General features: G+C 55.4%; 1 protein-coding gene across 1 annotated transcript; it reads left to right on the top strand.

Moving 5' to 3' along the window:
• Positions 1 to 1,545: 1,545 nt before the first annotated feature.
• Positions 1,546 to 13,918, top strand: PCGF1 (polycomb group ring finger 1). Its single transcript, XM_083398788.1, has 9 exons — positions 1,546 to 1,682; positions 4,676 to 4,781; positions 6,329 to 6,481; positions 6,802 to 6,873; positions 7,045 to 7,150; positions 9,425 to 9,458; positions 10,326 to 10,412; positions 11,592 to 11,672; positions 11,765 to 13,918. The coding sequence occupies exons 1-9, from the start codon at positions 1,587 to 1,589 to the stop codon at positions 11,810 to 11,812; spliced, it is 783 nt and encodes a 260-aa protein (XP_083254914.1). The 5' UTR covers positions 1,546 to 1,586; the 3' UTR covers positions 11,813 to 13,918.
• The last annotated feature ends 10,780 nt before the right edge of the window (positions 13,919 to 24,698 follow it).

Consider the following 24,698-nt stretch of genomic DNA (forward strand, 5'->3'; position numbering starts at 1 on the left):
AGGCTAATGGGGCTGATTTGATCAGGGCCGACTAATGCAAAGCAGGAGCGCTGCCTGGCTGGCGGGGGCTCCTTAGCGGGGGGCTGGCTAAGCGCTGCAATCCGGGTCTCAAGTGCCGCCTGGGGAGCCCCCAGCGAGGAGGAGGAGGAGGAGGGCAGAGGCAACCAGGCCTGAGAGAGAGATGGCTTCAGCAATAGGGTGCCAAGGAGGAGCCGGGGCTTGGCATCTTCAAGCAGATGCCAGGGTGGTCACTAGGCAGGCAGTCCTCAATTCCCAGCTGCACCACGTGCCGGGCGAGGCCTCGGCTTCCCCTGTGAGGGCACCCACCACTCAGTGCCAGCCTCCCTCTTCAGGGTAGCTCAGATGGTCGGGCACAAGACTCTACAGCCGGCGGGTGGGTGACTCCCTGGTCCTGAATGGGGCAACTGTGCCCCTGAAGGACCAGGTGCGCAGCCTGAGAGCCATCCTGGACTCACCACTGTCCATGGAGGCTCAGGTCAATTCTGTGTCCAGGGCGGCTGTCTCCCAGCTCCACCTGGTACACAGGATGAGACCCTACCTGCCCGCGGACTGTCTGGCCAGAGTGGTGCATGCTCTGGTTATCTCCCGCTTGAACTACTGCAATGCGTTCTGTGTGGGGCTACCTTTGAAGGTGACCCGGAAACTCCAATTAATCCAGAATGCTGCAGCTAGACTGGGGACTGGGAGTGGCCGCCAAGACCACATAACACCGGTCCTGAGAGATCTGCATTGGCTCCCAGTATGTTTCCGAGCACAATTCAAAGTGTTGGTGCTGACCTTGAAAGCCCTAAACGGCCTCAGCCCAGTAGACCTGAAGGAGCGTCTCCACCCTGGACACCGGGGTCCCCTTCCCGAGGTCCTTCTGGCAGTTACCTCACTGAGAGAAGCCAAGTTACAGGGAACCAGGCAGAGGGCCTTCTCGGTGGTGGCACCCTCCCTGTGGAACGTCCTCCCATCAGATGTCAAGGAAATAAGGAACTATCTTACTTTTACAAGACATCTGAGGGCAGCCCAGTTTAGGGAAGTTTTTAATGATTACTCTTAATCTCATAAGCTTTCGTGTGCATGCACACTTCTTCACTTATACCCCGAACAAACTTAGTTGGTCTCTAAGGTGCTACTGGACAATTTTTAAATTTATTTAGATGGAACTTAATGTTGGGATCCTTCCGTCCAGGTCTCGCCCCCGGAGCAGCGCGGAACAAGCTGGGCCCTTCTTCGACGGGGCGGCCCTTCGGGCTCTCCCGCCCCCTCCTCCGGGCTGGACGCGCCTGGCTCGCGGGCTTCCCTGGCCGGAGATCCGCGTCTCCTTCGGCCGGATCCCACGGGGATCCTCCGGCGCTGCCCGCCCCGTCCAGCCTTGCTGCTGCCCCCTGGTGGCCCGAGCGGGAACTTCGCCCGGCGCAGGAGGGGTTAACGCCCTTCTTTCTCCCTCGCTTTCGCCCGCCGCCAACTACAACTCCCGGCGTGCCCCGCGCGCTCCCCTCGGCGTGACGCCGGCAGCCGTTGCCGCGGCGACAGGCCCCGCCCCCGGCCAACCCGGAAGTGGGCGAGGCGGCTCCAAGATGGCGTCTCCTCCTCAGGGGGGCCCGATGGCCATCGCGATGCGGCTCCGCAACCAGCTCCAGGCCGTCTACAAGATGGACCCGCTCCGCAACGAGGTGAGGCCCCGGCGGGACCGGGACGGGAAGCGGGGGCCGAGCGGGGGCGCCGGGGGCCGGGGCGCATGCGCAGCAGGGGAGCCGCGGCCGCGTGCGCAGAGGGGCGGGGAAAGGCGTGGCCCCGCCCCCTCGCGCTCAGGGGCGGAGCTAAGGAGAGTCCCCTCGGCTTCTGACCGCCTGATTGGTCGAGGAGTTCTGGGGTTGGTCTGGATGACCCCGTGGGGTCCCTTCCCTGTTAAAGGTGCAGGAGCCGCACTCCTGTGGGGGTCATAGGATCCCAGCATGGGAGAGTTGGGAGGGAGCCCCAAGGGACATCTAGTCCAGCCCCCCGCAGTGCAGGCCCCTTTCTTCTCCTGGGTGCCACCTGCCGCCACCAAGCGGGGGGCCTGCGTTTCTGAGGACGTTGCCTTCACCCAGTGCCGCATTTACATATAAGCTCTAGCTTGGGGGCCCACTCTCTTGGGCCCCCCAAAAAACTAAAGGGAAAAATCTGGATGTCCATTTCCAAAATATAAGATAAAAATAAATAAATTAAAACCTACGTACAGCAACCGTGTTTGGTGTTGTGTCGGCCCCCGCCTGCTAGCCTGCTCCCTGAAATATCCCTGGTTTGCTCCTTTCTATATATAGGGTGCCAACATTTGGCATGGACTGGTTGTATGGTTTTGTTGTTGTTTAGTCGTGTCCGCCTCTTCGCGACCCCCTGGACCAGAGCGTGCCAGGCACTCCTGTCTTCCACTGCCTCCCGCAGTTTGGTCAAACTCATGCTGGTAGCTTCAAGAACACTGTCCCACCATCTCGTCCTCCGTCATCCCCTTCTCCTTGCGCCCTCCATCTTTCCCAACATCAGGGTCTTTTCCAGGGAGTCTTCTCTTCTCAGGAGGAGGCCAAAGTCTTGGAGCCTCAGCTTCAGGATCTGTCCTTCCAGTGAGCACTCAGGGCTGATTTCCTTCAGAATGGAGAGGTTGGATCTTCTTGCAGTCCATGGGACTCTCCAGAGTCTCCTCCAGCACCAGAATTCAAAAGCATCCATTCTTCGGCGATCAGCCTTCTTTATGGTCCAGTTCTCACTTCCATACATCACTACTGGGAAGACTATGGCTTTAACTATACGGACCTTTGTTGGCAAGGTGATGGCTCTGCTTTTGAAGATGCTGTGCAAATGGCTTGAGATAACTATTAGGTCCATAAATTACCATATAGCATCTATTCAACCTCAAAAACAGCGACAATTTGTTATGGACAAAGGCAGCTGGACATAGGAAAGGCCCCATTACCTTCAGGAGCTGAGGGCCTCATAAAATCTAAATCTGGTCCTGCCTTAACCCCATTAGCACCCATGCCACCTTCCTGGCCACCTCAAAGTGTGACATTATGGGTTGGATGCCCTAAAAAGAGTCTTGTGGCAGATCAGCCACAGACAGATTCGCTTCCTACAGATATTTCATTTTGTTTCCTGTTTGTAAATGCCACCTCCCCCCCCCCCCCACAAGGAGCTCTTGGTTCTCCCCTCCTCCATTTTGCCACAATGACCCTGTGAGTTTCTTGGTTGAGGGGGGGCTTGAACCCGGGTCTCCCGATTTCCAGTCTCAAGCTTAACCATTGCACTGCCCTGGCATCTTCAGGGGCTGCCGGACAAAGTGACATTTATGGACTAAATGTGCTGGTCTTTCAGGTGCCGCAAGACTTTGTCCTGAGAAGAGCAAGTTGGTGTTGGCCCCATTTCTCAGCCAGGCAAACTGAGACTCAGCTCAGGCCATTTCCTGGCCAAAGGGCAGCTCTTGATTTCAGAGCCGGCTGGGAGGAATCTTTGGCCTCCAGGTGTTGCAGAACTACAACTTCAAGCAAGCCCAGCCAGTGGCCAGGAATGGTGGGAGTTGTAGTTTGTTGAGCCAGGCGCCCACTGGAGGGCGAACTGGGCGCTTGAAGCCTCGCATGGCAAAGGCAGGCAAACTGCTCACCTGTCGCCAGGCAGGTCCAAACTTGGCATCCTTCCCTCTCTCGTAAGTCAGAGGAAGAAAGTCCGTCTTTCCGCAGCGCATAGTTGAACGGTGGAACTCACTGCCACAAGAGGCAGTCATGGCCACCAACTTTGAGAGGAGAGGGCTGCTCTTGTGCTCGGATCCTACCCCTTTGGGGTCTCTGGTGGGTCCCTGGGAGATGAGGACACCCTGCCTGATGTGGGGACGGTTTAAATGGGCATAAGGGCACAAGAACAGACGTTCTGGGAATGGCATCAATTCAACCCAATATTCAGAGGAGATGCGGAAAAGCAAGGCCCAGGAATTGAGGCGGGACACGATCCGCAGGGGCAAAGGGATGTTCACGGAGCCCGTCTTCATTTGGGGAGGCTTGTTCCGTGGCGGGGGGGGGGGTCTAAAGGAGAGAGGGAGATTGGACCAAGACTTGAAAAAGAGGCCATGGCAGAGGCGGGTTTGGAACTCGGGCCTTTTAGATCTGGACGTGCATTGGGACAAGGGGGTGGGTCAAGCTGCCCCTCCAGCAGCTGGTGGGGGCCTCCTGGGACCCGTCTTTCAAACGGGGGGCTAAGGCTTTGACCAGTGGGACCTGGGCTGGCAATGGAGGGGGCTGGACTAGATGACTTTGGGGGTCCCTTCTCAAACTACAATTCTATGGAGAGAGAGAGAGAGAGAGATGGTAGAGGAGCAGCTCTCTTGGCCGGCTGGGAGGGAGGGGCTGAGGAGCTCCCTCTCCCCAATCTGTTTAATCCAGGGGTCAGCAAACTTTTTCAGCAAGGGGCCGGTCCACTGTCCCTCAGATCTTGTGGGGGGCCGGACTATATTTTGAAGAAAAAAATGAACGAATTCCTATGCCCCACAAATAACCCAGAGATGCATTTTAAATAAAAGGACACGTTCTGCTCATGCAAAAACACACTGTCCGCAGGCCGGACTGAGAAGGCGATTGGGCTGGATCCGGCCCCTGGGGCTTAGTTTGCCCACCCATGGTCTAATCCCCCTACGTGTCCCCAGGAGGAGGTGAGGGTGAAGATGAAGGAGCTAAACGAGCACATTGTCTGCTTCCTTTGCGCCGGATACTTCATCGATGCCACGACCATCACCGAATGCCTGCACACCTGTGAGTAGCACCAGGGAAAGCGGGGGGGGGACCGGGGGGGAGGCATGTTCCTGACCAAAGAGAGGTGTGTTAATAATAAATAATAATAAATTTTATTTACACCCCGCCCTCCCCAGCCAGAGCCAGGCTCAGGTTGGCTAACACCAATAAAATCACAGTAAAAACATAATAGGGGGAAGGGGGGGAAAAACCAATTTAAAAGACAGGTTAAAATGCAGCCTCATTTTAAAAGTAGCCGATAAATCAAGACCATAAGGAGAGGGAAATATAAGGGTCAGACTGAGTCCAGACCAAAGGCCAGGCGGAGCAGCTCTGTCTTGCAGGCCCTGCGGAAAGATGTCAGGGCCCTAGTCTCTTGTGGCAGAGCGTTCCACCAAGTCGGGGCCAGTACTGAAAAGGCCCTGGCCCTAGTGGAGACCAATCTAACCACCTTGCGGCTTTTTGTCATTTGTGGACCTTAAGGTCCTCCGCGGGGCAGACCAGAAGGAGCAGCCTTTTGCCAATGAGGGCCACCTTCCCTTGGGAGGAAATCTGCCGGGGGCCACATGCCAGCAGTAGGGGGTCAGAGTTAGCCGGGGGGGGGGGGGAGGCAGTGCAGGCGGAGGTTGTTGCTCTGAAGTTAAGCTCGCCCCAAACTCTTCCTCTCTCACACGGAAACCGCGAAAGGGGTGCTCCCCCTCCTTGCCTGGAGGGAAACATTGGAAAGCAGAGATCGGGGGGGGGGGGTGTCTGACATGCGCAAGCAGGAAGGGGGGGTTGCCTTCCAGAGCGGAGGTCTGGCCCAAGCGCCACCCCTGGGGGGCTCAGACCCCCAACCCTCTGCTTAACAGCCATCTGAGGGTGAGGCCAGTGGTTCCCAAAGTAGGTGGGAGCACCCTCGGGTGCTGGGGGGGTGCTAAGAGACGAGGAGGCAATGGGGGGTGATGGGGGTTTAAATAACCGTCAGACTGGTATCACTGGTTCACACATTCATCAGTTTCATTGAATTAATCTAAATAGCTTCAGCTGGATTTTGAAGAAACGTTCAACTAATTGTAACCATTTTGGGTTTTATTGTATTATCTTCCTTGGTGGGTCTTGCAAAAAGGCTGTTTTGAAAGGCACTTTCCATAGGGTAGGGGGCACTGGGCAGAGCCTGTGGAACCAAGGGGGAGGGGCAGGGCTGTAGTGAGGGGGTGGCGAGGTGGGCGCAAAATTGGCTAAAAGTATGTCCGCAAATATAAATATTGATTATTGCCTCATTAGAAATGGTTTTAAATAGAGGGTGAATTGAAAGGGTGGAGGGGGGGTTGGAGGAGAGACGCAGAGAAGATCCCGTGGCTGGGGGGGGGGGGGGCTCAGTCTGGACGGTTCTACCAGCGGCACAAGATCACCCGGCTCTGGGAAGGGGACCCGGAAATGTCTGGGAACCTCTGAAGCTGGAAGATCAATGGAGTTTCCTCTCCTGGTCATTCTTGTGGCTGAGTCTGGGAGGGCCGCCTTTTGGAGAGTTGCCCCGGCGGGACCCCCCCCCCAGCACGGCTCATGGCGCCCCCCCTCTCTCCCAGTCTGCAAGAGCTGCATCGTGAAGTACCTGCAGACCAGCAAGTACTGCCCCATGTGCAGCACCAAGATCCACGAGACGCAGCCCCTGCTCAACCTCAAGCTGGACCGCGTCATGCAGGACATCGTCTACAAGCTGGTGCCGGGCCTGCAGGAGAGTAAGTGCGGGGAGGGAGCGGGGGGGGGCTCCTGCCTCCTCTGGGCCCCCCCCAGGGCAGGTGTCAGGGCAGCAGCCTCTGAGGCAAAGAGGGACATTGCCTGCTCCCCTGGTGCCCTGGGGGGCCAGGCCGGGAGGCCCACAACCCTCCGCTTGCAGGGGGGCTCCACCCTGGGAGGGGCCTCTACCTGAGCATAGGAAAGAGACAAGCCCCCCCATCCTTCTCTCCCCTTTTGGAGGGTCAGTGCAAGCTGGCCGAGATTTGCCCCTTGACGCCAGCGACGGCCGGCTCTCTTCTGCCCCCCTCTCCCCCCCCCACAGGTGAGGAGAAGAGGATCCGTGAGTTCTACCAATCCCGCGGCCTGGAGCGCGTCAGCCAACCCAGCAACGAAGGTGGGGGCGCTTTCTTTTTGACCCCCTCCCCCAGCAGGGAACGGAGCAAAGGAGCCTGAATTGGGGGGTGTGGGGCAGGAGGAGGAGGAAGAGGAGGGGTGGGTTGGCAGGCCTCCTTTGCGGAAAGGGAGGGGACACAGGGGTCCTGACTGCTTCCTCGCCCCCCCCCAGACTCAGCCTCTGACCGCGTGGGCCTGCCCTACACCACCTTTGACCACTCACGGGCCCATTATTACCGCTTCGACGAGCACGTCTTGCTGTGCCTGGAGAAACAGAGGTGAGGATGGCGACGGAGGGGGGGGGAGGCCGGGGGGAGTGCTCTCAAAGGAGGGGGGCTCTCAGGTCCCAGTCCTCGCCCAGCCCTGTCTCCAGTGGTGCAGCTGCTGGGGGCCCAGAGCTGTGCCTTTGCACCTCCAGGCAGTGTCTGTGGGGCAGCGGCAGAGGTGGTCTCAGGGACACAGCCAGTGCCGGATTTACGTATAAGCTAAACAAGCCGTAGCTTAGGGCCCTACTCTTTTTTTGGGGCCCCCAAAAATTTAAAGGAAAAAAAACCACTGAACATACATTTCCAAAATATAAGATAAAAAGCAAATAAAACCTACACACAGCAACAGTGTTTTGTGTTGTGTAGGCTCCTAAGGTGTAAGTCATGGGCCCCACCTGCTAGCCTGCTCCCTAAAATGTAAAAAATCTTTTTAAGTTAGAGCTTAATAATTATTTCACTATTAATATACTTCTTAGTTGTATTTCACTGTTAATATAACAATTTGATAAAATACATATTTTGCAATGTGCAAATGGCTTGAGATACCTCTTAGGTCCATCAATGACCATATAGCATCTACCGTATTTTTCGCTCCATAAGACACACTTTTTTCCTCCTAAAAAGTAAGGGGAAATGTGTGTGCGTCTTATGGAGCGAATGCAGGCGAGGAAAGCCCCCAAGCGCCGCACACACACTCCATGCGGCTTGTGAAAGGGAGCGCTGAGCAGAGCCTGGGATGCATACAGGCTCTGCTCAGTGCTCCCTTTAAAAAAAAAATTTTTTTTCTTGCGTTCCCCCTCTAAAAACTAGGTGCGCCTTATGGAGCGAAAAATACAGTATTCAATACGAAAAACTGTGACAATTTGTTATTGGACAAAGGACAGCTGGGCATAGCAAGAGCCCCGTTACCTTCAGGAGCTGAGGGCCTCATCCAACCTCAATCCGGCCCTGGACATAGCACTGGACTGGCCTGCAGGGTCCCAGGGAAACTTGAGGCAGCGGGATGGGGGGGGCAGTGAAAGTTTGCCTTCCCTGTAGCGCATGGCTTGACTCGCTTGCTTGAGTTACCCAGAGTTGCCGACTCCACAGGCCCCTCCATTGGTGGGGGGGGGGACCCTTCTGGGCTGCAAGAGGGAGTTTACCACCTGCCTGTTGGCAGACTTTGAAGGGCAGCTGTCCAGTGAGCCTCCCGGCCGAATGGGCATGTGCCCCCCAGCCCTGCCTGGTCTTCAGCTCAAGGCTCTTTTTGCTGCTGGGGGGTGCGTTTTCCCACTGGGTGGGGTTGCAAGAGATGGGCGGTGGGTCTTCCCAGCTCCTGGCTTCTTGTGCCCCTCTAGAGGTGAGCCCCCAGTGCCCCACAACTAGCCTGCCAGTGGGGGGGGGGGCTCTTCCTCCTCCAGGACAGGCTGCGGTGCCCCAGCATAGCACTAGGGGGCGCTCTGGTGCTTCCACCACAACCAAGGCAAGGAGCCACCGGCCTTTCAGGGGGGGGGGGCGCAGAGCAAGAGCCGGGCCCCTTGGGAAATGGCAGGGGCTCTTCTCCAGCTGGGGGGGGGGGGAGCGCCCAGGAAAGGAGGGCATCAAGAATGATTGGGCAACACGATGACCATATACCTGCGTAATAGGCAATCTTTGTAGAATTCTTTCAAACAATAACAAGTTCAAAATGAAATCTTAGACTCAAAGTCTCTGAAAGAATATAGAATTGTTTCATAAACCCATCTTATTTCGAATGAATCTATGTGAATGAAAATATCAATTGCTGTGGAGCAGTGCTCATGTGACGACATCTTTACAGTGATTTCATTATTACCTGAAACAATTCTCTATCCTCCCACCACGCTGACGAAGATCCACGAAACAGCAGTCAATATCCGGAATCTCTGTTCAATGTTGGACATTATATTTGCGAAATACACAAAGCTCCAAAGCTTATCTTTCATCATACAAAGTTTGGTACCTCGCTTCATTTAAAGATTTTCAAAGGCTTTGAGTCTTAAGATTTCATTTTGAACTTGTTAGAAAGAATTCTATAAAGATTGTCTATTACGTAGGTGTAGGGTCATCGTGTGCCCAAACATGGTGGACGCTCTCTTTTGCAACACGGGGGCTTGTCAGGAGAGGAGGGCGGCAGCTCCTGCCCTCAGCATGGAGGAAGGGGTCTTGTGGGTCGCCCCCTTTGCAGATCCCCTGGTGGGGCAGAGAGCACGGAGATGGCTTGCTGGCGTGGCTCTCATCCCCTTTCTTTCTTTCTTTCTTTCTTTCTTTCTTTCTTTCTTTCTGCAGTTCTGGGAAAGAGAAGAACAAGCACATCCTGCAGGTGAGGAGGCCGGGATGGGGGGGGGGCTCTTGCTGCGGCACAAGGGGGCCTGGAGACCTGGCCAGGTGGGAGGAGGATAATAATAATAATAATTTTTTATTTATACCCCGCCCTTCCTGGTTTAAAAACCGGGCTCAGGGCAGCTAACAGCAAATATAAAACATCGATTAAAATGCGACTTAAAAACAGCATAAAACAGCATAGAATACAACGTAAGAGCCCCCTCGGACCTCCGGCCCCTCAGGCTCACTCTGACTCTCCCATCAGAGACGCCGTCTTTGGCATATGCACCGCCGGGGTGCAAAGATCCACCCGGCACCCCCAAATTTAGTTTAGCCGCCCCCAGATTTTGTGGGGGGGGGCGAACTCAAAGTTGTTGACCTTTTTGGGGGAAGGAAAATTGCTCACCTGTAACAACAGCGCAGCAGAAATGACCGCTTTTATTTCCTGACTCGTTGGGAATATTTGACCGGGGGGGGGACACTTTCGCTCCATTGCTTTTCACTGCCGCCAATTGAGAGGGTCTGGTATACATTTCCCCCCCAATACATTTGGCTCCCCCCAGAATTTGACGCCCAGGTGCACCATACCCCTTGTGCCCCCGGGTAAAGACGGCCCTGCCCTCACCACGCACCCCCCTCCCCATGATCCTGCAGTGAGAGGCTGGCAGCTGATGGCCAGAGCGTGGGGGGGCTCCCCACCCGGGCGCTCGCACATGCCCTCCCTTCTCTTGGCACCGTCTCTGCCGTTCCTTGAGATGGAGACCTGGGGGGGGGGGGATTTGTGTGAGAGAAAACACCCCCGGGGTGGAGGGGAGGGGGCTGCCTCTCCCTTCACCCCCATTTCAATTTTCCTTCCCTCCCCCAGCACAAATACGTTCGCTGCTCGGTACGGGCCCAGATCCGCCACCTCCGCCGGGTTCTGTGCTGCCGATTAGAGCTGGCACTACAACACGTGAGTAAGGGCTGGGGAGGGGTTGCCGCTCTGACTTCTGCCGGCTGCAAAGACCTTTGTTGCTGACCCTGGGCAGGGGCTCCAACCTGAGCTTCACCTCCCCCCCAAAAAAACCGGCCCACCTCTCTCTTTTTTAAAAAAAATATTTTATTTTCAAATTTTATAATCACAATAATTCATAAATTCAATGTTTTTCCAATCAATCACAAAAACAATGAACAATATAACTTCCTTCCACCCCTCCCCTGGATTACAAAATTTATTGCACCTCATTTTTTCTCCAAATTCTTTGTTTTTCCCTCTTGTTTATCTTAATTTCCAATTATTTGCCTACATAAATGTTACGTCAAGCCCGCTAACGTTTTAATATATTTACAGCGGTCTTTTAAATAATCTATAAATCCCTTCCATTCCTACTCCAACTTTTTCTCAACCTGATCTCTGATCTTCGCTTTCATCTTTGCCATTTCAGCATAGTCCCTCGTCTTAATTTTCCATTCTTCTTTTGTTGATATCTTCTCCTGTTTCCAATTCTGGGCCGGCAACATCCTTGCGGCTGTTGTCACATGCATAAATAAGCTTTTTAGGTCCCGAGGTCTTCCCTCCCCTGTTAATCCAAGTAAAAAAGACCTCTGGGTTTGGGGGGGGAAAGGTATCTTAAACCTCTTTTTCAATACATTATATATCATTTCCCAGAAGTCTTTTACTTTTCTACAGGACCACCAAAAAACGGTGAAGATCTCGTCTTCCTTGGAAGACAGTTTTTGGTCTAAAGGTTCAGGAACCCCCTAAGTGATTTATGTGAGATGTGGGGTGTGACCCCCTTGCACTCCCCTCCCCGAACACGGAGGAATTGCTCCCTGTGGCTGTTAGGAAGCAGCGGCCGGGGGGGGGGGATACATGGCTGGGATGGATGACCCTTTGGGTCCCTTTCAGCTCTGGAACCCCCAGATTCTAAAATGAGCATTGCCTGATCTCTGCACCCCCCCATGGCAGCTGTTTTGTGACTGCCCCCTCTCAAAATCCGAAATGCGGAAAAGGTTGGCAGCCCGGGGGGGGGGGGGGTTGGTGGGCAGGTGGTCTCCCTGCAAGGAAAGGGGAAAGTGAGGCCCCGCCCAGGTGTGGGGAGGCAGCCGGGGGTCCGCCTGGCAGGTGCTGACGGGACTCCGCCCCCTCCAGGTGCAGATCCTCTTCAACAACGAGGTGCTCCCCGACCACATGACCCTCAAGCAGCTCTGGCTTTCTCGCTGGTTTGGCCAGGTACGTGGGGGGGGGGGGTTGTGGGGGGGGTGACCCCCCTCTCCCCGGAAAACCAGAGACACTCACCCTCCTCCCCTCTCTTCCCTTTGCAGCCGGCGCCTCTGCTGCTCAACTACAGCGTGAAGGAGAAGAGGAGGTAGGGGGGCCGTTGGACGGGCTGCAGCCCCAAGATCGCCCCCCCCACCTGCCCCCCCCCGCCTGCCCTCCCTCCCGCCTTTTAACTTAAGCCCTGCCTTCTCTTCAATACGAGTCTATTTTTTGGAATAAAAGCGCTGAAAAACCGCACGCCCCGTTGGTCCCTGCTGCCAGAGCTGAGCAGTGTTTTCCTAGGAGAGCGGGAAATAATATTCTCATGTTGTCCTCATCTGCCCCCCCCCCAAAACAGCGGGAATTGGGCAGGAAGGGGGGGTCTCCTAGCGCCACTCAGAGAAGTGGCAGTTCTCAGGTCGGCCAGCGGGTGGCAGCGACGCTCCCGTTTTCAGCCTTGGGGGGGGCTTGAGGTTGGAATCCCTGCAGGGAGGGGGGAGGGAGCCCACCCCCCCTCCCCATTCCTGTGCAGTGATTTAATGCGCCGCCAGCTCAGGCGCGCTTACCAAGCGGCAGTTGCTGCGCTGGCTGGGGAGATTAATCTCCGTCAGCCCCCCCCCCTTCTCTCCGCCCCCCCATTTTGGGTGTCAGAATTCCAATGAGGAGTGATGAGCAAATAATGATCCTCATTCCAGCCCCCCCCTTCTCCCTCCACCAGAGATAATGGGCGATAATGCAGTCATGAGCTCCTGATTGCTTGGGGGGGGGAGACGGGCACCCCCCTGGCTCGCAGCCAATTAGGAGCTGCTCTTGCGGCCAATGGGGGTGGCCATCTGGGCAGCTGTCAGAAAACAGGAGGGGGGGAGGGCGTGTAGCAAGATCCCTGCCTGGAGTCCTTGGGGTTTCTGGGGAGGGGGCCGTTTGTGCACATGCAGCCTGGGCTGTGAACCAGCCCCCCCCCCCCCGCCTGCCCACTTTGATTCCTGGAAACGTAACAGGTGCCCCTGAGCTCTGGCCTCATGCCCACAGCTGGAGCCGGCCCTCAAAGTGGGGGGGCTCCATCCCCTCCCTCCTTGCCGACTCCATCGCCCGTTCCTCTTGGCCCTGCAGCTTTTTCGGAGATGTCTTCCTCTGGAGTAAGCCTTTCCCCCTTCATTTACTCATTGCGTTTATATCCCAGCCTTCCCTCCCAGGGCTCTCCCCCTTTAATCCCCACAGCCGTTCTGCGAGGGGGGGCGGGCCGAGGCAGCAGGGACCGGCCCCCAAGGTCACGCCCAGTGAGCTTTGTGGCCGAGGGAGGAATTGAACCCGGGTCCCTTCCCAGTCCTAGCCCAGCACAAACCACTCTGCCACGCTGCCCTTCCCCTGGCGGGACTCGTTGTCCAGTTATGGTGGGAAGAGAAAGATTTAAGGAGGAGGAACGAGGTCTCCGGGGTTCAGGCTCCAGCCTTCAGCGCCTGTCTTGGCCATCTCTGTGGTCCAGGGGGGCCTTGAATGGACAGTGGCAGAGCCCACCCTCTCCTGGGGGCTCCACCTCCCTTCTCAGGGATTGCACAGTTTGGGGGGGGCAGGATTCCTGCCGGACGTGGCGGTTCTTCTCCTCCAGCCTTGAATTTGGGAGCTTTCGGGATCTACGCTCCATCCGGCTCTTGGGGCAGCGTATCAGACCTGGTCCCTCTCCCCTCCTGTGGTTTCTGGCACCTGCTGTTCAGAAGCATCGCTGCCTCCAGATGTGGAGACCAGGCAGAGCCATCGTGCCGAGAAGCTTTGGACAGCCCTGTCCCACATAAAGGTGTTTCTTCTTCTTCTAAAGCCAGCCCTGCCTCCTGTGGGAGGGAGTTCTGTAGGCCAACTGCTTCAGATGGCCAGTTCCTTTCTTCAGGAGGCCTCCATCCCACGGAGCCAAGCCCGGCCAGCTTGCAGCCCCCTCCCCATTTCCACTGGCTCACCGGGATCCTTTTGTTGTGGTTCCTGCAATTCTGGGGGTTGGACTAGATGACCACGGGGCCCCTTCCCACTCTGCAGTCCTGTGATTCTGTGGCACTGGGGTCTCGGCAGATGAGACCCCTTTTGGCTTCAGTGGCTGCTGCCTTTTTCTGCCCCACGTCTTTCCTGGGGGCCCTTCCTGCTGTTCTCCAGGGCTTTTTCATATCTATAAAATTTTGTTAGTTTTTTAACATATCATTTCCAACAGTAATTAAACATACTTTTACATCTTACTCAATTTTTTGGACTTCCATCAATCCTGTCTGAAATTTTTCCAATCTAATCTCTCAGTATGCATTTCTTATTTTCCCTATTACATTTAAAACTCATAACCAATATCTCTATCTTTTCCTGCTTTGTAACACTTCGTATATTTCTCCTTACAAAACTTCTTGTTGTCCTACTAGCATAATTTGTTGATTACTGTTGCTCTTCCAATAATCCATATACTTCTTCCAATCTTCTGTGAATCTCTGGTTCCGCAGGTTTCGAATCCTTCCTGCCATTTTGTCCAATTCTGCAGAGTCCATTAATTTCGTCTGCCATTCTTCTTTCGTCGGAATTTCTTCTTTCCACCTCCGGGGCGTTTTCAGCCTGCCACCCTCTTTGCTGATTTAGTGTCAGCCCAGCTCAGGTTGCCCACAGCGCCACACGGCCCACACTCGATGCCGTCCCCTGTGCTGAGACAAGCAACTCTCCTTTCTGAAGCCCCAGAGCCTCTGCAGAGGCATCCCCGTGGCCAGTTTATTGCGCACCCATAAATATCTTCCTTCCCAATGCCATCACGAGGTTTTCCATTCTCCCGCGGGTCCACCTGGCGTTGGTCCTTGCCAAACTCCATTCTGCAGCTGTCTGCCCAGCCCAGCAAAATGTTTTGCAGCCCATGCCCGCTTTCTGTCACCTGCAGATTTTGCGGGCCCCTTCTCTGCTGTCACCCGAAAGTGCCGAACGGCCTCCGGATCCGGCCTTGACCTTGCGAAACCCTTTGGCGCCTCCTCTCCCTTTTTGACAGCTTAGCAGGTTTAACGGAATAAACCCTTAGCAGCGTATTGAGAGAGGAGTCCGAACAGCTGTCCTCTGGTTCCGGGCTCCCCTTTGCAAACCAAACGCACAGGGGTGGCGTCTCCCAAGTAAGGCTTGGCTTGTGCTGCGGGCCTGATCCATTCTGGCATCCGCAGGGGATGCTAGGAGAAGCAGGGCACTGCCTGGCAGCAGGTCACGGAGAAGACAACGATGAAGGAGGTATTGTGTTCGAGTTTGCCCCTCCTTCCACTTTCTGAAAGCCCCTTGGTTCTCCTCCAGCTCCATGCCACCAGCTTGCTCTCCTGCGTTTGGGGGGCAGGTCCACTTCTCCGCCCCCCCAGGCCCACCTAGAGCTGTAGAGTTCGTCTTCTCCAGGCTAGACCTGCCCCTTCTGGAGTTCTGCCTCTGCCACCTTCGCCTCCTGGGTCTCTCCTCCTCGCCTTGGCTTTGTCTGGCTGTTTCCTCCCCAAGTGAAATGATTTACAGGGCACTGGCTGGTAGTTAACCCTCCTCTTGCCCTGCGCTTAACCCCTGAGCGAGGGCTGCTGCTGCTGACCCTGAGCCCCCGCCCCAAACGCCCCCCCCCCGGGAGGGAGAGGGGAGATCCGGTTACCCTGGGCTGGCCCTTCCCACCAAGACCAGCTGTTGGCGATTTCTCACCGTCTGCCGCGGCAGCAGCGCTGGGGTCACGCCGCCCGCTACCCCTGTTTGGAAGACCCGGGCCTTGCTAAGTACCTGGTGAAACGCAGCAGGTCGGAGGGTCAGGGATCAAAACCATCAGGCTGCCGGACCGAGGGCCAGCGCTAAGTACTTGCAAGGATGAGCTCAGCTGCCCCTTGCTAATCCCCACGACTCAAACTGAGCTGGCGCTGAGAGAACCTGCAAAGGCAGCAGGGTCCTGGAAAGGGGAGGCTGCTGCTGCCTCATTGTGCCCATTTTACAGACATTGCGAAACATCCGCTCCAAAAAAGAAAAATTCTCCAGATGTTAAGCCTTTGGGACAGGCCTGGGGGGGGGGGGTTGTCAGCCATTGAGCGGCTTCCAGAGTTTCTCTTCGCCGCCCCCCTCCATTGTTTACACCAACTATTGGGGTGCTCCACATCTGAGTGGAGAAAGGAAGAACATCAGAAGGGCCTGGCGGCTGGATCAGGCCCATGGCCCATCTAGGCCAGATGCCCAGAACAAGCAGCCAGCGGTCTCCTCCTGGGGTTTCCAGCAACAGGTTTCCAGTAGCCTTGCTGCCTCTGACTCTGGAGGCAGAGCAGAGCCATCCTGGCTAGAAACTCAGGAGTCTCCTCCATGAATTTGTCCAGTTCTCTCTTGAAGCCGTCCAACTCAGTGGCAGCGAGTTCCAAACTTTCGCTTTTGCTGCGCCCATTTCCTTGATGAGGTGGAGAGCCAAGAAGGGGAGGTCCTCTTCCCACAGCCCCTCCAAGAGTCCAGAAACCAGATCTGTCATCTCAGCTGCCAACTTGGCCTTTCTTAGGAGTAGGGGAAAGGGTTCCCCGGCTGACATTAAGGAAGCAAGAAGCAGCTTCCCATGAGAATTCATCCAGGTTCTTTAAGGTGGTCGGATGGACCCTCAAAGCCCATGTTGAATTTTGACACACACACACTTTGTTGCCGTTGCTTTTATTGCTGTGTGAGGGAAATGCACTCTGCACGTGCCCAGGAGTGCCCCCGCTTTTCATTGCCAGCACGGTTGAGAATTCTTCCCTGAGACCTTTTACTCTCCAGGAGAAAGCAGCTTTTATGGAACATGACTAATGGAGGGAGGGATGGTGGGGGAGACGAGAGGCGTGGAAGCGCTTTGATATCCCCCCCTCCCTGGTCATGCTCTGGGCACTGCTAATGGCCGCAGGCTCCAAACTGCAGGGAGGGGGAAACCTGAGCCCCCCTCCCCTCCCCCCCCTGCAAGCAGTTAATGGGGGCGAGGGGGGAGCTCAAGTTCCTGAGTTGCAGCAAAGAGGGTTGGGCTGGCCGTGAGGAAGAGGCCCCTGGACTGTCTGCAGCCCACGCACAGTCAGTGCGCAGCCTCCCCTCTAGCCACCCACCAGACCTGCTGCTTCTTCCCGGATCACCAGGCTGCCTCCGAGCGCCACCTAGACAAGACTCGGCTCAGTGGGAGGCTGGGACTCTGGAACTCACTGCCACAAGAAGGATGGGAGTGTGCAAGGGCCAGAGCACCAGAGGCTCTGCACGCATCAGCCCCGAGGCTCATTCCCCAGCCGCAGCCGCCTGGAGCTTACCAGACCAGATGCGCAAGGGGGCCAGCCTAGGATAACAGAATTGCAGTTTCCCAAGGGTCCGCTAGTCCAGGCCTGGCAGGAGGCAGCTTCCTCTGTCCCAGCCAAGGGGACTGAGGAGGGTTCGCCTCCGGAAGGCAAAGGTTCAGCAAGGAGGGCAGCCAGGAGAGGCCCTCCAGCCCCCAGGCATCCCTCATGGCATCAGAGGGTCCTTGACCCCCAGCTTGTGTGAAGGACAGGCTCGAAGTACAGTGGTACCTTGGTTCTCAAACTTAATCCGTTCCAAAACCAAGGTGCGCTTTCCCATAGAAAGTAATGCAAAACAGATTAATCCGTTCCAGACTTTTAAAAATAACCCCTAAAGCAGCAATTTAACATGAATTTTACTATTTAATGAGATCATTGATCCAAAAAATGAAACCAATCAACAATGCACTGCGGTCCCACAATCAATCAGTAGCTGAACTGGGTTCCACACAGTCACAAAAACAAAAAAAGAGCCGCAAAAACAAACGCAAAATAGCAAAAACAGACAGACCTCAGTGCAACACTCAAAATCAGGGGTAGGCAACCTAAGGCCCGTGGGCCAGATGCGGCCCAATCGCCTTCTAAATCCGGCCTGCAGACGGTCCAGGAATCAGCGTGTTTTTACATGAGTAGAATGTGTCCTTTTATTTAAAAACACATCTCTGGGTTATTTGTGGGGCCTGCCTGGTGTTTTTACATGAGTATAATGTGTGCTTTTATTTAAAATGCATGAGTTACTTGTGGGGCATAGGAATTCGTTCATTTTTTCCCCTTCAAAATATAATCCTGCTCCCCACATGGTCTATGGGATGGTGGACCGACCCCCTGCTGAAAAAGGTTGCTGACCCCTGCTCAAAATGGAAGTGTGCCCCTCAAATTGGAAGCATAACACTCAAAACGGAGCATATTCGGCTTCCAAAAAAAAGTTCGCAAACCGGAACACTTACTTCCAGGTTTGCTTCCCAGGTGTTTGAGATGCAAGGTACCATCTCTTGCTGGCTTTTTCTCCCCGGGGGGGGGGGGGGAGAGATTTCTGTCCCCTGCCTTGGGGCAGCTGCTGCCTTGGCTGGGTGCCCTGGAGATTGGTATGTCGCTGGCTGGACTCAGCTGGCTCCTCCCAGGTGAGGCGCAAAAGGCTCTCTGCAGGTGCTCCAGGGCACTCTTGCTGCACTTCCTGCTTTGACGCCAATTGTGCCCCCCCCTCCTTGCAACGCTCCCCCCCCCCCCCCCGAGCGGTGCTCCTGCCATATGGCTGTCAGAGCGGGAATGAGCTGTCAGCGCAGGCAGAAGAGAGGCTCCCGCATAACGAGCTCACGGGAGACGAAGCTAATGAGAAAAATCCAAAGGCAATTTTGCAACCGCTGGTGCCCGATTGGCATTCAACGACTGCACAGCCAGATCCGCTCACACAGACACACACACACGCCCAGGGGAGGGGAGCCTGTCAACTTGCCTGACTCGGTCCTGGCCCAGGCATGGCTGGCTGCGCAGGGAGAGGGAGCCAAGTCTAAGGGGCCTCTGTGAGCCGGGGGGGGGGCGGGTCCAGCATCCACACTGGGCTAGCCAGGCTGGGCCTTAAGGCTCAGGATTCCTTACCTGTCAGTGCAACACAGCGCAGAGTTAAACTGCGGAACTCCCTCCCACTGGAGGCAGCGATGGCCACCAAGCTAGATTGCTTGAAAAGAGGGTTTGGCAAGTTCAGGGAGGAGGAGAGGGCTATCAGAGGCCCCCAGCCAGGATGGCTCTGTCCTCCCTCCACCGCCAGAGGCTGCTTCGGAATACCAGTTGCTGGCGGGGAAATGTTGCACCTGTGTGCGAATCCTGCTTGTGGGCATCGGGGCATCCGGATGACCTCATGAGAACAGGATGCTGGCCTGGAAGGGCATTGGCCTGATCCAGCGGCACTGATATTCTTCATGCCACCTGACTTGGCCCAGGCACCTGTGACCTCCGTCCTGGACACCTGGCACAATAAGTCAGGCTGTTCCTGAGCATGTGCAGAATGCTGCTCCTTTAAGATGGAGTAACTGCGGCCAGCCTTGTCTTAGGGCAGAGGTCCTGCTTGAGGGCTGTGTCAGCTTGAAGCCACTGGCTCTCCGTTTCCAGTGAGGGGGGGGCTCCGTCCGTGAATCATTCCGCGGCGCTCCCCACTTTCCCAGCCCTCTCAGGGGAGCCAGGCGCTGCCAGGACGGGAAGCGGCAAGCGTTGGGCTTCCTGCCCGCTTCCAGGATGCCGCCAGTCACGAATGTTGGCACAGCACCACCCCCTCGGCCCCTGCCCATTGTTCCTTCATGTCCAGACTGCAGAGAAGGCCTGAGATGGCCTGGAGGGGGGGGGCGCCCCTGCCCAAGGACCTGGGAATAGGGCAGGGCTGGCGGGGGGGACGGGACGCATCCTGCCTGGGCTTCAGCATCCACAGCCCAGAGCAACGTGGACTCTATCGCAGAGAGAGAAGACACAGCAGGAGGGGACTGGGGGGTGCTGGTTGCAGGGGGGGGGCAGACGATGCATCACACCAGGCATCCAATGTCACACTAGAACTGCTGGGCATTCAAGGAAGGTGGGCAGTGGAAGATTCAGAAGACCTTGCTTTTTTAGGGCCCACTTTCGGCAGCCGCCTAGGATAATGAAAACTTAGAGGAAAAGCAAATGACAAGGATCCTGAAAACTATCCACAAGTCCCAACCCCTCCTCTGGCGCCTTTTCCATGGACTGACCTTTCACAGGGTTGGCCCCGAGTCCTGAGCTATCTGGTTTCCTCCCCAGACCTTCGGCCCTCACCCTTCCCTATTCTGTATTCTGTGGGTGCTTCCTTTCCACTCTGCCGGGTCCCCCTAGCTCCTGCTAGGCTATCCCTCCTGGCAACCTCCTACCTATCGTTGCAAACTTAAGAAAGGGACCCTACTGGACACCCGCGCAGTGCGGTGCCAGCTCAGGCGACCCCTGGATAGGGTAGCAAGACAGTCCTTCCAGCCCCTTGCTTTCAATAGGACACCCATTTGCAGAGAGGTGGGTTTTTAAGCCAGTCCTCTCCGTCTTATTTTCAGGCTCCTAATTGGGGCAACTAGCTAGTAGTACGAAAAAGAACTCCAACCCCTTGCTTTCAATAGGACACCCGTTTGCAGATAGGTGGGTTTTTAAGCCGGTCCTCTCCGTCTTATTTTCGGGCTCTCAGTTGGTTCGGCTGGTTGGAGGGTTAAGAGAAAGGGAAAGAGCTCAGAATTCCCCTCTCGAGTTGAGCAGTGGTCCAAGGTCTTTCTCACAATCTGGACTAAGAGAAAGGTAAGGAAGAATGATAGATAAGAGGGCAGAGAATTCAGTTGCCAGGAGTCACCACCCCAGTCCCACCAGCGCACGTCACAACAGGAAAGAAAGCCCTTCATGTAATGCAATCTATGGGACTCATTTATGCAGGAAGCAGTGATGGCCACTGACTTGGATGGCTTTAAAAGAGGGTTAAATTACATTCATGGGGAGGAGAAGGCTCGGCCTCCACAGTCAGAGGCAGCGGCGCTTCTGAATCCCAGAGCAGGAAAGCGCAGGAGGAGAGAGTTGCTCAGAGTGGCCACTGAGACCACGTAACACCAGTCCTGAAAGACCTACCATATTTTTTGCTCTATAAGACTCACTTTTTCCCTCCTAAAAAGTAAAGGGAAATGTGTGTGCGTCTTATGGGGCGAGTGCAGGCTGCGCAGCTATCCCAGAAGCCAGAACAGCAAGAGGGATTGCTGCTTTCACTGTGCAGTGATCCCTCTTGCTGTTCTGGCTTCTGAGATTCAGAATATTTTTTTTTTTGTTTTCCTCCTCCAAAAACTAGGTGCGTCTTGTGGTCTGGTGCGTCTTATAGAGTGAAAAATATGGTACATTGCAGGTGGCACTGTGGGTTAAACCACAGAGCCTAGGACTTGCCAACCAGAAGGTCAGCGGTTCGAATCCCTGCAACGGAGTGAGCTCCCGTTGCTCGGTCCCTGCTCCTGCCAACCTAGCAGTTCGAAAGCACCTCAAAGTGCAAGTAGATAAATAGGTACCGCTCCGGCGGGAAGGTAAACGGCGTTTCCGTGCGCTGCTCTGGTTCGCCAGAAGCAGCTTAGTCCTGCTGCCCACATGACCCAGAAGCTGTACGCCGGCTCCCTCGGCCAATAAAACAAGATGAGCGCTGCAACCCCAGAGTCTGCCACGACTGGATCTAATGGTCAGGGGTCCCTTTACCCTTTACATTTTAAATTTCCGAGCACGATTCAAAGTGTTGGTGATGACCTTGAAAGCCCCAAATGGCCTCGGCCCAGTAGACCTGAAGGAGCGTCTCCACCCCCATCGTTCTGCTCGGACGCTGAGGTCCAGCACCGAGGGCCTTCTGGCAGTTCCCATGATGCAAGAAGCCAAGTTACAGGGATCCAGGCAGAGGGCCTTCTCGGTAGTGGCACCCGCCCTGTGGAACACCCTCCCATCAGATGTCAAGGAAATAAACAACTATCCGGCTTTTAGGAAGCAGCCCTGTTTAGGGAAGTTTTTAATGTTTGATGTTTTATCGTGCTTTTGATATTCTGTGGGGAAACCCAGCCAGATGGGTGGGGTATAAATAATAACAACAACAACATATTATGGTTGTGCTTGTGCTTGACTCCTGGTTCCAGGTTTCCCAGAAGGAGCATCTGCTTGGCCCCTGTGAGAACAGGATGCTGGGCTAGACTGGCCCCCTTTGGCCTGACCCAGCCGCCCCTTCTTACGCTCTTATCTCTGTACTTTGAAGTTCAGAGACCCGCAATACCGTCTGCATGGGTGCATGTGGCCAAACCGCTGCTTGGGCCAAACCACAGCTGCCTTTTGACACAAGTTGCCACTTTTGCACATGGCAGCGACTTGCCAGCCCAGGAGGAGGAGGAGGAGGAAGGCAGAGGAGGACAGAGGCTCCAGCCGGCCGCTTCCTCCCAGGGGCTGGGCTGCGATTCCGGCTGGAGGCAAGAGGCGAACTCAGCAGTTCCCTGGCCAACTCGTCTGGGCCTGGCTGGGCCAGAGGCGGAGAAGGAAGCAGAGATCTGGCGAAGGAGCTTCCGTCGTTGGAGCTATTCTTGGCAGGGAAAGTCTGTCTGCATCCTTGCTGGCTCCTCTCCCACTTATGGGGAGGGAGTGGGGCGACTGAGGCAGAGAGGGCCCAACTGCTAGGACTCGGTGCAGCCCTCCTGCATCCCCATTCCACCTGGGACTCAGATAAAGCACCCCTTTCCTGGTACTGGTGGAATCAACATTTGGGGCCCTGGTGTAGGATGGACATAAGAACCTGAGAAGAGCCTGCTGTCTTCTTCTCTGGTGATCCCTCGTAGCTGAGTAAGATGTTCTTCCATGAACACGGTCTTAACAGTGAGTCCGTAAGTGACTTTGGAGGCCAATTCTGGATCCACACGTCCTTCCACAGTGGGGACAGAGGTTTCTGGATGGGAGTAGATCATGGTGAGGCTTTGCCAAGCGTGCCTTCCTCTTAACATGTTTCTCCCCTTCGACCTGAGTTCCAGTGTCTTCAAAACCCATGACACCTTTGGGAAAGGCTGTTCTCCAACTGGAGCGCTCACAGGCCAGTGTTTCCCAGTTGTCGGTGTTTATACTACATTTTTTCAGATATGCCTTGAGAGAGTCTTTGAACCTCTTTTGTTGACCACCAGCATTACACTTTCCGTTTTTAAGTTTGGAATAGAGTAGTTGCTTTGGAAGACGATCATCAGGCATCCCAACAACATGACCAGTCCAACAAAGTTGATGTTGAAGAATCATTGCTTCAACACTGATCTTTGCTTCTTCCAGTGCACTGGTATTAGATCGCCTGTCTTCCCAGGTGATGTATAATTTTTTTCGGAAACACCGTTGATGGAATCTTTTGAAGAGCTGGAGATGACATTTATAAGTGGTCCACGTTTCACAAGCATACAATAGCTTTGTAAACAAGCATTTTGGTTTCCCTGCAAATGTCCCAGTCCTCAAACACTCGGCACTTCATTCTGGAGAAAGCAGCACTCACAGAGCTCAGCCGATGCTGGATTTTGGCATCAATGTCGGCCCTTGTGGAAAGAGAACTGCCCAGGTAGGAGAAGTCATTGACATTTTCCAACTTTACACCATTGAGTCAGATTGGTGGCGCTGTATCTTCCCAATGGCTCATCTAGTCCAGTATTCTGTTCTCACAGTGGACAACCAGATGCCCCCATGGGAAACCCAAAAGCAGGATTCGAACACAAGAGCAACTCTTCCCTCCTGTGACTTCCTGCCACGGGCATTCAGAAGCATGGCTGCCTCCAACTGTGGAAGCAGAGCAGGGATCACAGGGGCAGAAGATCCCGGGTCGATCTTTATTCCCTGCTTGTTCCTGCTGTAGATCTTCACTCGCCCCTTCTTCCCTGGGGGGGAGCAGGAAACCGTTTCAGGGTTTGCCAAAAGGTCTTCCAGAAACCAAGGAAGAGGAAGGAAAGGAAAGGGCTTCTCCTGCAATGGGGGTCAGGCGGTTCTGTCCCTGCCAGTTGACATGCCACCATTTAGGGGCTTCCTCATAGCCTGTGAATGGTCAACAGCCCCACTTTGCCCCCATCCCAGTGGGCAGGGCTGGCTTAAGCATATGCGGCACTGGGGTGCAAAGATCCGCCGCTTGCCCAGTCCCAGCCACGCAGGTGGGCAGAGCTGGCCAGACGCCTCAGCATCTCACTGGCTTGGTTGCCCCCGAACTCGCAGCGCAGAGCCGCCCACAGCAGAAGAGCCCACCGTGGACTCCCACCAACAGACGGGCTCTTCCCCGGACTCTCGGCCTGGCGCCCCTGAGAGGCCGGCACCTAGGTGCCTCGCACCCCTGTCGCCCATGGGTAAGACAGCCCTGGGCAGAGGCATTTCTGCACAGTTATCTAGGGGCCTGGCATTGTTGGCATGCTGGATGGAGGGTGCCAGTGGCCTGAGGTAGGAAGCCTCCTGCCTGGCCCCCCGGCGCAGGAGCAGCCCGACCTGGGGAGGCCCCATCCCTAGCTCTGCTTCCCCACCAAGTCAATTCCTCAGGCACCCCTTAAATCAATCCCCCCCTTTATTGCAGAGGCTCCTTCCCAGCCTGGGAGCTAATTGCCTGGGATGCCGTCGAAAGAGACTCATCTCGTCACAATGAATAATTCACAGCACTCCTGTCAATCAGCAACAGGGGGAGGGGCACGCAGGGACATCTCCCGGGAGAGGGAGGGAATAATTTTGACTGGACAGGAGTTGAGGTGGGGGCTGGCAATGAGGTACGGAGCCCCAAGCCCACTCCCAAGTTCCCTTCTTTTCCATCACTACCTGACTACTGCAGGGAGGTGCCACAGGGGCTGGGAAGGCCTGCAGCCACATGAGCTCCCCCCCGGACACCCCCACAGCCCCATAGCTCAGACTCAGCCCTGGACCCTTCAGGTGTTCAGAGAATCAAACTGGGGGACATGGAAGGAAACAGCTGGACCCTGGGCATAGCAAGGGTTTTTGTTAGAGGGGGGCAGGCCTTTGGTTGGGGAGGGAAGAACCTTGGTGATGTATTTATATTGATTTGGGAGGGCAGCTGCCCCCCTGGCTACGCTAGCTGAGGGGTTCCCAAAGTGGGTGGTGGGATCACCTGTATCTGTGGGTGGGGGGGGGGGGGCTTATAGGTAAATAACTGAAGCTACCTCAGCTCTACGCTTCTATGAAACAAAAAGGCCAAATAGATATTTATCTTAAATAAATA

Source organism: Podarcis tiliguerta, assembly GCF_965153285.1.
Source record: "Podarcis tiliguerta genome assembly, chromosome: 9".
Classification (NCBI taxonomy): Eukaryota; Metazoa; Chordata; class Lepidosauria; order Squamata; family Lacertidae; genus Podarcis; species Podarcis tiliguerta.